A 14,044-nucleotide genomic window follows, 5' to 3' on the forward strand; every position below is an offset into this window, starting at 1 on the left:
AGCACATGCATATAACTTTGTTGAATTGCAGACCATGTTTTTACAAAGTTGAATATTTAGTACTTAGGGGGATGGTTTCACCCCATACAGCATGAGAATCGATGCACACTGACTAAATGAACAAGAAACTCATTGCCTGGGACCCAGGTGCACTCTATACGAAACAAAGTGGGAAAAGGAAAACGGCATGCTTCCATTTCAAGTCGAACTTTCTGAATGGCCTGGTCGTAGGAAGCAGCAACAGCAACAAGCTTTCTTTCCTCTACCACCTTTAAATGTGCACAGAACACAAATGCCATCTCCAAAGAGCACAATTAGATTCTATTTGTGACTGTTTAAGAGGGAGATCAAAGAGCATGGCACCTGTCCATGGAACAGTGAAAAATGAGGCAGAAGTTCATGTGAGGTGACATACGCCAGCAACAACGCCCAAATGATGCTATTTTTGAAGACTCAGCTCCATGTGGGACAGCACATACAACTGGACCCACAATTTCATGTCCAAGCCCTGGGAAGCAGGCAATGGCTAAACTGTCTGGTGGCTCATATGGCAACTAGCTCAAGCACATGGGGCAACCCAGGATGTACGCCAACAGCTTTGTCAAGCCGCCAAGAGAAGAGTTGGAGGCAATGCAGAAATCACAAGCAGAATTCACAAGGAGAATCATATGCGCTGGAGTAAGGCCAAGCGGAAAGCTCCGATTTCTGAACTTTTGGCTACAAATTGAGGAACATGGGTGAAACTGAGGCCTAAATAGAGGAGGGACAAGTCCAAATTAGCGACCAGCGCCATCAGCTTCTTGATATTTTACGTACCACAAAAGTGTTTCACTGCCCCAGCCCCCACCTCTGTTTATATGGATGACTCTAAAATGGCTCTTAGATCGCTTGCAATGCACTGTTGTTGTTGCTTTTTAATTGTGCTGCTTCGTTTCTGGTTCCTCTCTCATCCCTCCTGCGGCTGTGCTGCTGAGTTTTGCAGATATTATAATCTTTCCTTTTGTCACTGTCAGGTTCTCAGGCTGGGGCTTATGCATGCTGATGCAACAACCAATGTATTTTCTCTGTTCACCTGCTCGGTTAATCTAATGTTTTCTTTTTGGAGTCTCTTTAAGGGACTTAAAGCTGAACCATATGAGAAGGGGGCAGGGGGCGGGATTGGTCCTTGGTGCCTTTTCCTTCTCATTTTGAAGCCTGGCTGAGCTGATTTAAAGATCAGAGACACAGTGCTATTAGAGATGGTGCTTAACTCTTTCCTCCAGTGAGGTGCCCCTCAATGGGCTGGTGTGTTAATTTGGGGGTTGTTGTGGGGATGTTTTCTCTGATAGGCTTGGGGTGGGGGGAGGAGGGATCTGAACTGAAGGATGGGTTTGAGCACCCTCTCCCAGAGCACCAAATCACCATCTTCAAAGCAGGCCCTCGTTATCAAAGCAAACATTGCAAGCAATCCTGCATTGCCTGCCTTGTGTCGCGTTTACTCCTTCTTTTCAAAGTGTGGTATGGTAGTTCCAACTCCCCCTGCCTTCTTTTCAAGCATTTTAATAGAAGACAGACAAACAGGCACCCTGGGATGTTTTATCGAAAAGTAATCAGTTTCTAAGGGCATCACTAGATGAGACATTGGAGATATTTACAGCTCCTAGGGGCTTTTGGATTGGGACCTCAGTACTACAGGGGGTTAACTACCCCACCACCATTCCACCCAGAGCTATTATTTCCCTACTAAGGAAAACTTAGGTCACACCATAGATTAAAAAGCACATTGCTTTTCCGCAAAGAATCCTGGGAGTTGTAGTTTGCAGTTTCTCGGAGCTACAGCACCCATAACAAACTGCAGCTCTCCCATGATTCTTTGGGGGAAGAAATATGCTTTAAATGTATTTTTAATGTATGCAGCCTCTGTTATTTCTTGTCTAGTTTGGGCTGTAGTCATCCGTATAACTTGGTTTACCAAATCTTTTCTTAAAAAAGGGTCCATCTTGGTCTCCCTTCATAATCCATCTTTGAAACAGGATCTCAGTTCCTGAAAATGGCCCCATCTTTTATGTTCCCAGGAAGTCTGCAGTAGCCAAATAATCAGCTGCTCAGATGTTTTCATTTCCATTGCAGAAGGGTGTTTTTTTTTTAGGAGCATTCTTCACGTAAATCTCCAGAGAGCTGTTATTTCTGCCCTTAATCTCTTCTTCTGAAGGTAGTGCTTTCTCTCTGTCTGGTGGATTCATTTGAATTGGGGCGGGGGAAGGGGCGGGAGAGAAGCAGGAGGCTGCAATTAGCCACAAGGTAAAGATCATCTCTTCTCTCAGACATTGCTGAAGAGGCAGATTTGTCCATATGGAGGCAGTTCCAGATTGCTCTTTGAAAGTTAGGTGGTTGATATTTCTCCCTTTTTATCCTGGAATATCAACCACACAAGCAACAACAAACCCAACACCCTTTGTGCTTTGGCAGCACAGGAGCTCATGAAAATGTTTAAAGACCGAGGACGCAATAAGATTTGAACCACCAAGTTATATTTATCCGTGGGAGCAGCAAACATTTTCTGCCTCTACTTGCTGAGGAACCTATGAGCACATATTCCAGGAATCTTGCCTTCTGCAAAGAATTCTGGGCCGTATTCTAGAATGTGCTTTCAGATGGTGGAAGGCTCTGGCCAAGCTGGTAGGTTTGTCAGAAAAAAAACATGCCTGAAATATGCTGACCCAGTTCTACCAAGGAGAAAGGTGTGGCTGGATGCTCCTAACTGCACCAAGAAAACTAGATGTTAGGAAGAAGCATTCTAGACTTCTCCCGGACATGCTATTTTCCTCTGTATTTGAATCTCCCCCCCCCCCATGGAGGACCAGTTAAGGATTGGTGGGTAAATTTATTCAGTTCTTGGAAGAAGGTTATGAACCTGCACCCATGACATGTTATAAGTGGAACAGGGAGGTAAGCCACATGGCACGTTAGTTTTACATTTCTGTATTTCTATTGGGAAGGGCTATATATTAATAAAAGCTATTTTTTAAACAAAAAGTATTCAGTTCTCATTTAAACACACTCTTACTAAATTTGCATTTTTCTGAACCTATATGCAAACAGAACACAGATCTCCTTTGAAATTGGCACTTATCTTAATCTTTCCAATCGCTAAGCAAAAACGTCGCCTTTATTACAAAATGCTGTTGTGCAGTTGTTTCATTTTTACATATTTCGTTCATTTGTCGTATGCTGCATCCCTTTTGCTATGGTCACTGGGTGTTGTATGAAAATGCATGAGCAAATCTTTTATTCCTTTCATCCTCTCTCCAGCTGGCTGAATCATCCATCGCTGGCTCCTTCTTTAAAGCACAGCCACTTCCGCTAAGAGGAGACTGATTAATGTTCTTCCTCTCCTCACCTTTGCCCCTGTTTCTCCCCTAGAAGTTTGATGAAATCAGTCTGTCGGAAGGAAGCACAGTGGACCTGGCAATCCCGCCAGAGCTTCTGGAGCAGATGCCTGAGCTGGCAGAAGAGATGATGGAACCAGAAGACTGTTTCCCAGAACGTAAGGATGGGTTGCTTTCATTTCTTTTCCTGACTTTAAGCTAGAAACGCATTATCAGACCTGTCACAGCTTTCCTGGGCTATTCCACCTCAGGTTGAAGCTGGAGAATCACAGAAAAGAGGGCAGGAACTTGTTATCTGCTGCTGCCCCAGAGGGCAGGAGTAGATCTAAACTTGCAGATCTAAACTTGTTGGTTGAACATTACATGAAAACTGATGGTATGTATAATTGTTTTTGGTTTGGTTTGTTTTTCTATTTTGTAAATGGAGGTTGGTATGAGGCTTGGGATTGCTACTGTGGTGGGTTAAGGGAGGTACGGCGGTGGGGGCAGATGTCATAGGCGAAGGGGATCGAGATATGGATATGCTCGTACCCCTTCCAATCTGCGCCCCATCCCAAGGGACGAGGGTAGGGTGAGCAAGGATTACTCACCACCGTCACTGGTGTTGTGCAATGCCAGGTCCATAGGCAACAAAACCGCCACCCTGCGAGATTTCTTCACCTCGCAGGGGGTTGACCTGGCTTGTGTGACGGAGACCTGGGTGCGCGAAGGGGAAACTGTTACCTTACAAGAGATGGTGCCCCCAGGTTCCTCCGTCCTCCACCAGTCGCGGACTGTGGGCCGGGGGGGAGGGGTGGCATTATTAATCCGGGAAGGTTGTTCTTTCAGGGCTCTACCATCACCATCGATCCCCGGCATTGAATGTGTTGGCCTAATGTGGGGCTCCAAGGTGAGCTTGGCTGTCTGGCTGGTGTACCGGCCACCTAGCGCACCAGCAGCCACCCTGTCAGGCTTGCTGGAGGCGGTGGCCGGCTGGGCCTTGGAGTTCCCTAACCTATTGGTATTGGGGGACTTCAACGTCCATGCTGATGCCACTCCCTCCTCACAGGCTCTGGACCTGGTGTCTTCCATGGCGACACTAGGGCTCTCCCAGTTTGTTTCAGGCCCCACACATCAAGGAGACCACACGCTGGATCTGATCTTTGGCATCGGTATAGATGTGATCATGTCTCCTTCGATGAAGGTGCCATGGTCTGATCACTACGCTCTGAAAGCCAGGATTGATTTTCCACCCCCACCCTGCTTAGGTGGCTGGGGAGGGCGGGATATAAATAAAATTTATTATTATTATTATTATGGTGGCAAGAGTAGTTTAATTATGGAACCAGTTACCTGGAAGAAGGAACCTGGGAGAAATTTGATTCCATTCACGCTGAAAGATGAACTTACCTAATTTGTGCTTTCCCAAACAATATGTGAAACAAAAAATCTCACATTAATGAAACCACCATCAAAGCACAGATCACACCTGTCTCCATTGACTAATCCACAGAAATCGAGGGTCCTGCAATCTCCAGCACCACCATGGTGCAAAAAACATGCATCCAAGGCACAGATCCTTCAGGAGTCCCAGCAGCCCTTGGGATCCAGGAGGGTTGATGACCCCCAAACTAGGGGAAGGGAGAAGCTGTTGGTTGTGAGGCTGTCTCCTCCACCCACTGGTCCCCTGAAGCATGCATATATATATATATATATATATATATATATATATATATATTTGTAACTGCCCCAGTTCCACCCTTGCTTCTCACCATTGGATTGCACCGAGCCAACTCACGTGTGTTTCCTTTAACCTTGAGCTGATTGCATCAGTCAAGATGCCTTTTTCACTCTTAAGATGAAAACATGCCTGTGTTTGGTAAACACTCGACTCCACCTGCCACTGAAAAGACAGGGATGCAATGTAGATTTTTGCTGTCTAATTCTCCAGTTAACAAATGCAATCACTTGACAGCCTTGAGTCTCTGTTGCAACTGATTGTTCCATGAGGTTCTTCCTGATGTGTTGGAAGGTGGGGAGGGGGGGGAGGAGTGGGAGAATAAGGTGAGCTAAACTGTCATATATCCACGAGCATGCATATCCCAGAGGATTATTTAATTCAGAAACAAGCCTGCTTAGTGGGGATCAGATGGGGATAACTTGCAAGAAATGCAAGAGCCCCTACAGTCAACAGAATGGCATTTTGGCATGTGAAGGATGATCAAATGAGGTAGTAGAAACCCTGTAGGGCAAGGGGATGTCTGTAGTTCCCAGGCATTTTCTTGGCAGCTCTGCTTAAATGCAACAGCCCAACATGAATTCACTTGTCAGAAAAGGGTGTGGTATGACGATGCAAGCATTCCAGTGTATGCAATTCTTCAGTTGTTTGTTTCTAGATGTCTCCTGCTTTCAGTACTTTTTTTTAAGTACGGTATAGCATAATGCACAAAATAAATAGTTCAGTAAGACAATGACTTAAGCATTGCACCCTCTTCTCAGCTCCAGATCCATTTCAATCCAGCTGTGGCTCTGATTTTGGGAAGGGAACGGCCTCTGTAGATGACCTGTGCCAGAAATTGGACAAGGGGAATACTTTTCTGTTGGTTGTGCTGGACATCTCAGCACCATGCCACTGAACAAGGCACACTTCTAGACCAGTTTCACTTCTAGACCAGTTACAGATAGGTAGCCGTGTTGGTCTGCCATAGTCAAAACAAAATAAAAAAAATCCTTCCGGTAGCACCTTAAAGACCAACTAAGTTAGTTCTTGGTATGAGCTTTCGTGTGCATGCACACTTCTTCAGATACACTGAAACAGAAGTCACCAGATCCTTCTATATAGTGAGAAGGTGGGGAGGGGTATTACTCAGAAGGGTGGTGGGATTGGGTGATTGGCAGATAGCTGTGATGAGCCGGTTGACGATTCTGTTGACCTATTGCAGTCGTTAAGAATCGTCAACAGGCTCATCACAGCTATCTGCCAATCACCCAATCCCACCACCCTTCTGAGTAATACCCCTCCCCACCTTCTCACTATATAGAAGGGTCTGGTGACTTCTGTTTCAGTGTATCTGAAGAAGTGTGCATGCACACAAAAGCTCATACCAAGAACTAACTTAGTTGGTCTTTAAGGTGCTACTGGAAGGAATTTTTTTATTTTGTTTTGACTTCTAGACCAGTTTCTGGATGGCTTGTTTCATTTTTTTTTTTTTTTTATAATGATTTTTATTAATTTTCCACACAGATAATAAACAGCAATATAACACAATATAACTTCATACTCATCGGTTCATAACCTTTTTTCTTTGACTTCCCCATACCTCCCCATCCCTGCATCCTTGTTTAATAATTCTTTAGCAACCCTTAAGTCCATTGTCTTAATTCCTTTTCGTAAATATTTCTTAAGTTTTTTTTTTGTTTACTGCTGCAATTCTTTACTTCTTACCCCCTGACATCTTAATATTCCTCAATTTTACAATTATTTTTAAGATATATTTTAAAATTCTTCCAGTCCTCTTCCACTGTCTCTTTCCCCTGGTCCCGGATTCTGCCCGTCATCTCGGCCAGTCCCATAAAATCAATCACCTTTGTTTGCCATTCTTCCAGAGTAGGTAATTCTTGCGTCTTCCAATACTTTGCCAGTAGAATTCTTGCTGCTGTAGTGGCATACATAAAGAAAGTCCTATCCTTTCTTAACACCACTTGGCCCACCATACCCAAAAGGAAAGCCTCTGGTTTCTTAGGAAAAGTCCACTTAAGGACCTTCTTAATTTCATTATAGATCATTTCCCAGAAAGCTTTAACCTTTGGGCAGGTCCACCAAAGGTGGTAGAAAGTGCCTTCAGTCTCATTACATTTCCAACACTTATTATTAGGCAAATGATAAATCTTTGCTAGCTTGACTGGGGTCATGTACCACCGGTAGATCATTTTCATAATATTTTCTTTTAAAGCATTACATGCAGTAAATTTAATACCGGTGGTCCATAATTGTTCCCAGTCAGCAAACATGATATCATGACCTATATCTTGTGCCCATTTGATCATAGCTGATTTCACCGTTTCATCCTGTGTATTCCATTTTAACAGCAAGTTATACATTCTTGATAAATTCTTAGTATTGGGTTCCAACAATTCTGTTTCTAATTTTGACTTCTCTTTCTGAAATCCTATTTTCCTGTCCTGTTTAAACGTCTCATTTATCTGATAGTAATGCAACCAATCTCGAACCTTAGGTTTTAGTTTCTCATAACTCTGAAGTTTCACCCTTTCACCATCATATTCTATGATCTCATGATATTTTGGCCATTTAGAATCCATATTAAGCTTTTTTACTTCCCTAGCTTCCATTGGTGACACCCACCTAGGGGTTTTACTTTCCAACAAATCTTTGTATCTAATCCAAACGTTGTACAATGCTTTCCTTACAATATGGTTTTTAAAACTTTTATACACCTTTACCTTGTCATACCATAAATATGCATGCCAACCAAAACTGTTGTCATACCCTTCCAGATCCAAAATGTCAGTATTCTCAAGAAGTAGCCAGTGTTTCAACCAGCAGAAAGCTGCTGATTCATAATAAAGTCTTAAGTCCGGCAGGGCAAACCCCCCTCTATCCTTTGCATCAGTTAAAATCTTAAATTTAATTCTGGGCTTTTTGCCCTGCCAGACAAATTTTGATATGTCTTTCTGCCACTTCTTGAAACAGTCCATCTTGTCCACAATCTGCAACGTCTGGAATAAAAACAGCATTCTAGGCAATACATTCATCTTAATAGTAGCGATTCGGCCTAACAAGGAAAGTTTCAGCCTTGACCATATTTCCAGATCCTTTTTAACTTCTGACCAACATTTTTCATAATTATCCTTAAATAAGTTCACATTCTTGGATGTTAAGTTTACCCCCAGGTATTTTACCCTTTTTGTAATTTCCAAACCTGTTTCATTCTGAAAACTCTCTCTTTCTTCCATTGTTAATTTTTTTTCCAACACTTTCGTTTTTTGTCTATTCAATTTAAAACCTGCTACTCGACCAAATGTTTCAATTAGTTCTAATACTCTTTTAGTACTAGTGTCTGGCTGTTGCAAAGTCAATACTAGGTCATCTGCAAATGCTCTTAATTTATAATGTCTAACTCCGACCTGAACTCCTTTAACCAACTGGTCCTTTCTAATCATGTTTAACAAAACCTCCAGGACCGATATAAAAAGCAAAGGGGATATTGGGCAGCCCTGTCGTGTACCTTTTTCTATAGGTATTTCTTCTGTTACCACGTTATTTACAATTAATTTGGCCTTTTGTTGAGAGTATATTGCACCTATACCGTTTTCAAAACCTTGTCCTACCCCCATCCCTTGGAGATTCTTTTTCATAAAAGTCCAACAAATGTTGTCAAAGGCTTTCTCCGCGTCCACAAAAATCAAAACTGCTTTCCTATTAATGTCAACGTCCAGCAGCTCCAAAATGTCTATAATGTTCCTCACATTGTCTGACATATGTCTACCTGGGAGAAAGCCTGTTTGGTCCTTATGAATCTCTTCTGCCAACACTCTTTTCAATCTTTTTGCCAAAATGTCTGCAAAAATTTTGTAATCCACATTGAGTAAAGATATAGGGCGGTAGTTTTTAACTTGGTTCTTCTCAGTCTCTGTTTTCGGTATAAGTGAGATGAAAGCCTCTTTCCACGATTCAGGTGCCTTTTTCCCCTTCAAAATTTCATTGCAAACTTCCTTCAATGGTTGTATCAGCCATTCTTTCAGCATTTTGTAGTATTTGGCCGTCAGGCCATCTGGTCCTGGTGATTTTCCCAATTTCATATTTTGAATGGCACCCTCTATTTCTTGTTCTGTTATTTCCTCGTTTAAGATCCTTTTACTTTGTTCTGAGATTTTTGGTAAACCGTATTTTCTGATGAATTCTTCTATTTCTTGCTCGTTGGTTGGCCCTTGTGCATACAATTTCTTAAAAAAGCTTTGAAAACAATTGTTGATCTCGTTGGGTTTGTGGATAATCTTTCCATCCATTTCTAAACTTGTTACCGTATTCATTTTCTGCCTTTTTTTCAATTGCCATGACAGAAGTTTCCCACATTTATCCGCTGATTCAAAAGTTTTTTGTCTCATTTGCTTTATCTTCCATTCTATTTGTTGGTTCATGAGTTCCATGTATTGCATCTGATGAAACTTTATTTCTCTCAAAATCTCATGAGACTTTGGTTTGGACCTCAACTTCTTCTCTCCTTCTTTTATTTTTTCTAAAATTTTTTCCTTCTTTTCATTTTGTTGCTTCCTCTTAATAGAATTTTGTTGAATTAGGAAACCTCGCATCACGGCTTTGCTTGCGTCCCAAATTATTCTTTTTTCCACATCTGTTTTCCTGTTGATCTCAAAGTAATCTTTTAATGTTTTAAGGGCCTTCTTATGGATCTCTTCGTCCTTGAATAGGGTGTCATTCATTCTCCATCTAAAGGAACCAGTTGTTGTTAGTTTCATCTCCATCTTGACCGCATTATGGTCGGAGCACGTTTTTGGGCAGATTTCTACTTTTTTTGTTCTTGACGCCAGACTACTAGAAATCCAAATTTGGTCTATTCTTGTCCATGTCATTTTTGCTTCTGAGAAGAAAGTTCCCTCTCTCTCTAAAGGATTCTTTGTTCTCCAAATGTCAATCAAGTCCATTGTTTCAGTCATTTCAAAAAAGATCCTTGGTAGTCTCCCTTCTTTCGAGATCACTTGTCTCTGTGCTTTGTCCATGTTTGTTGAGACAACTCCATTCATATCTCCCATCATTAGGATTTTATAATCTAAAAAGTCAACTAATGTCTCATGCAACTTCCTAAAAAATTCAGCCTTCCCTTCATTTGGGGCATAAACTCCCACAATTAATATCTTTTCTCCTTGAATTTGTATTTCAATTGCCAGGTATCTTCCTTGTTCATCTTTAAATATTAATTTTGGAGCCAACTTTTCCTTTGCATAGATCACCACACCTCTTTTCTTTACTTTGTCTGATGAGATGAATTCTTGACCGAGTCTCTTATTTATTAATAATTTCCTGTGTATCCTGGCAATATGGGTTTCTTGCAAACATATTATGTCTAATTGTTCTTTCTTCAAAATGTGAAAAACCTGTCTTCTTTTCCGAGGAAGGTTCAAACCATTACAGTTCCAACTAAGGAGTTGCAGAGACATTTTGTATTTAGGTAGCTGTTCCTCCAACTGCTCCAAGCTTCTGCTCTTCCTCCGATGGTGGTAGTGAAAGTCCAAATGACAAATTTGCTATATCGGGTGGTTCCCTCTCCTCCACTGTTCCTTTCTGCAGATCCTCCAGATACTTCTCTAGAAATAGTTCTTTGTCCTGAATTGTTTTTATTTTAATCTTCCTTCCATTGAAGTTAAAGGACAATCCTTGTGGAAATTCCCATCTGAATGGTATAGTGTTTTTCTTCAGCAGGTCTACTAAACTCTTGTAATATGTTCTCACCTCTAAAATGTATTTAGGAATGTCCTTAAAAATCTGTATCTGACAATTTTGGATCACCAATGCCTTTTGATAATGCAAATTCAATATTCTATCTCTTTCTTCTTTTGATCTCAATGTAATTAGGCAGTCCCTTGGTTTTTTGTCCTGCCTTCTACCCAGTCGAAAGGCTGATATTATCTCAAATTCCTCATCTTCCTCCCATTCCTCCTGCCAAAAAGTTATGATGTTCTCTGTGAGAAATTTCACAAGGTTGTCCCCTTCCCCTTCAGGCACCAATCTAAATTTTAAATTCTTCTCTTTACGTTGAAGTTCCAGTAAGGAGAGGGCTGCATCATGCTCATTCACTTTTTTAATAATAGGCCCAAATTTTTCCCTTGTCTCTTCAGCCGTTATTTTTGCACTTTCTGCAATCTTTCGTGTTTCTGAACTTTCCTGAATTAATCTATTTATAGAATCTGTGTTCGATGCAACACTAGCCGTATTCACATCCAACCTTGTTGTCAACTCTGTTAATTTTTTAGAATTCTCTGTCGAAAGTTTTGTCAATGCTTCCAGGGATTGATTTATTTTAAGTAGAGCCTGAGTCATAGGATCCATAGAAGCTGGTGTTTTTTCCTGCACAGCTGCAGTTCCTGATATAGAGGCCCTTTTCTTGTGAGATTGTTTTGCTTTCTGCCTTGTTACTATCTCTTCTGTAGGGGCACTCATATCCTCAAGGTCGTTTTCACAGAGTTGATTCCCAAGTGGAAAATCCCACTGTTACTTTTTCAAGTGCAACAGTTTCAGATAGAGCCCTCTAGAGGGAGCATTCAATTGTATCCAAATGGCAGAGATAGAAGAAAACAAAGAAGCAAGGGAGTATAACAGTAGCCAAAAGTTTCCAATGTCCAAATTGTAATGTCTCTATTTTTCTATGTGGCCAAAATGCAGCAAAGTACATCTAAGGTCCGATAACTTTTTTGCAAACAAGTCCCCACTTCTCAAAGTTTGACAGTCCACGTCCCGGTGTCTTGTTTGGGCAGCCCGACCCCAGGGGATTTGGCAATGGAAGGTCTTAATTTTCCATTAATTTTCCAGCAGATTAACAACGTTCCAATCCCTTCCCCCCTTCTCCTGCCAATCTGGGGGGAGGTTTTAAGTCCGATGTCAGTTTGACAGCTTAAAAAAATTAGAAAGGTTCCCTTTAAGTGCAGCTTGATTTTCGTTGCTTTATTCCTTCTGCAGTTCCGGGGAGGCAGACTTCCTTAATTTTTGCCTTTCCCGTTTTCAGCCAATTTTTTTTTTTTTAAAGTCCCGTTACTTTTCCAATCTTACTCACGGGTGTTGTGGTCAAATTCCAATTGCAGGAAGGAATCGGCGCTCTCCGCTCATGGCGACGCGGCTTCACTCCGCTAGCTGGGTGACGACTCTCAGCACCGCGCTTACCCCGATGCCGCTCAGAAGCCTTTAAAAAGGCTCCCTCACAGTACCGGGGGGCGCAAAGGGTGCCCACCGAATCTCCTTTGTTCACAGGCTCCGCGCCTGTGATTTTAGGGGTCCCCCGCTTGCCGTAGCGGGTAAGACCCGAACTAACGGAGCAGTCCTGCCTCGGAGCTCGAGGCTCGGACCGCCATTAAGCGCTGGCGCCGACCGGAAGTCTCTGGATGGCTTGTTTCAGATGGTGGTGCTCAGGGCTTTTTTTCAGCAGCTCACCGGAGCTCAGCTCCAGCACCTCTCTGGCGGGCGCCATTGCCATTCTAAGAGAACAAAGGATAAATTCATGGTGAGCTCCAGCATGTGGATTCCTATTCCATACCTTAACAGTTCGCCTTTGCGGTCTTACATGCCCCTACCTTGTTCCCCATGCTTAATATTTAGATATAACCACTAGTGGAGGTGATTTGGGGTTTGGCGTCACCAGTTTGCAGATGACACCCAACTGTATCCCAGCTGTCCATCTCATTCAGTGAGACTGTGGAAATCCAGAACCATCGGACTGGATGTGGGAAAACAAACAGCACCTTAATCCAGACCAGATAGAGGTGCTCTTGGTCAGTACATCAGAAGAGGGGTAGGTCTTCCCTTGAAAATGCAGGCACATGGCTTGGAGGGGAGGGGTTCATTTGGACCTGTCTTTGAATTTTGGTGCTTTGCCCAGCTGGGGCTGGTGTGCAAAACACACCCATTTCTGGAGACTGCAGTTCTAGCCTCAGTGAAACATCTTTAGTTACATCACATCTGGATTAATGTAGTGCGCTCTGGAATTGTAGCTGATTTTAAAGAGTACTCAGAAGCTGCAATTGGCCCAAAGTGCTTTGGCCAGGTTGTTAACTGGGGCCCGCATGTGGGGAGGACACAACACACACTCACCCTTGGAGCAGCTGTATTTCAACTTGTTTCTGTGGGTAATTGTGATGAGTCTTAAAGCCAGGCTATTGTGGCTCTGGCCACAGTTAGCAAATGGATAATCAACTCCTTACACATAATTCCTAACCATTCTCTTCCTAGATGTTTAGAAGAGCCAGTTGTGGGGTGGGTATTATGCTACAATTTGTGTTAATCTCCTTAAATGGAGATCCAGAACTTGTATTCTTTTCCACAATCCCACCAGAGATGTCTATAAGTTCCTACCAGCTGGTATGCCCTCCAACGGTATGGTGATAGTGTAGAATTTATACAGGATAACCTCTGTGGTGTTAAGCACTACCTATGAACCATTTAAAATTCCATTTCTTAGTCTCTAACTGAGATTTACCTAAATGGGGATTTATTCCATCCTGCCTGCCATTTCTGTCCCTTCAGTTTTAAACTCAAATCTTGCCTTCTGTACCATTCGCTTCTAATAGCAATAACTATGGTATAGTCTTGAAATTAAACCCATAGCATTACTATTACAGCGTTTCACCAACCCTTCAAACTCTGAAAGTTTGTGTGTTGCCTCTTCTCTTTCCACCTTTGGTGGATCTGCCTCCACAGAAGCCATGGTACTTGTGTTTCTTCCAGTTTATCCCTCCATGTTAAAAATCATGCAAATAATAGATTCCCTGAGCCCACCACCCTCTTAGTGTGGTTTATGTGATAAAAGAGTGGATGGAAAGGCAATGGAATTAAAGGGGTTGGGACCAGAGCAAGTACAGCCACCTTCTAAGTCAACAGCAAAACACTCTGGAGAAAAGAGTGTGATATATGTGGGCTATTTTGGAATTATTGCTATTTTAAAAAAATCGGCTAC

At 42.3% G+C, this 14,044-nt stretch overlaps 1 protein-coding gene across 7 annotated transcripts in view; it reads left to right on the top strand.

The window, feature by feature from the left end:
* SCN5A (sodium voltage-gated channel alpha subunit 5) overlaps positions 1 to 14,044 on the top strand; it is a 222,509-nt gene that overhangs the window by 156,582 nt on the left and 51,883 nt on the right. For all 7 annotated transcript variants that reach the window (XM_079996335.1, XM_079996336.1, XM_079996337.1 and 4 more), the window contains one exon: positions 3,403 to 3,526. In XM_079996335.1, the coding sequence (XP_079852461.1) occupies positions 3,403 to 3,526 (124 nt within the window). The remainder of the gene's footprint in view (positions 1 to 3,402; positions 3,527 to 14,044) is intronic.

The sequence above is a fragment of the Podarcis cretensis genome (assembly GCF_951804945.1).
Source record: "Podarcis cretensis genome assembly, chromosome: 12".
Classification (NCBI taxonomy): Eukaryota; Metazoa; Chordata; class Lepidosauria; order Squamata; family Lacertidae; genus Podarcis; species Podarcis cretensis.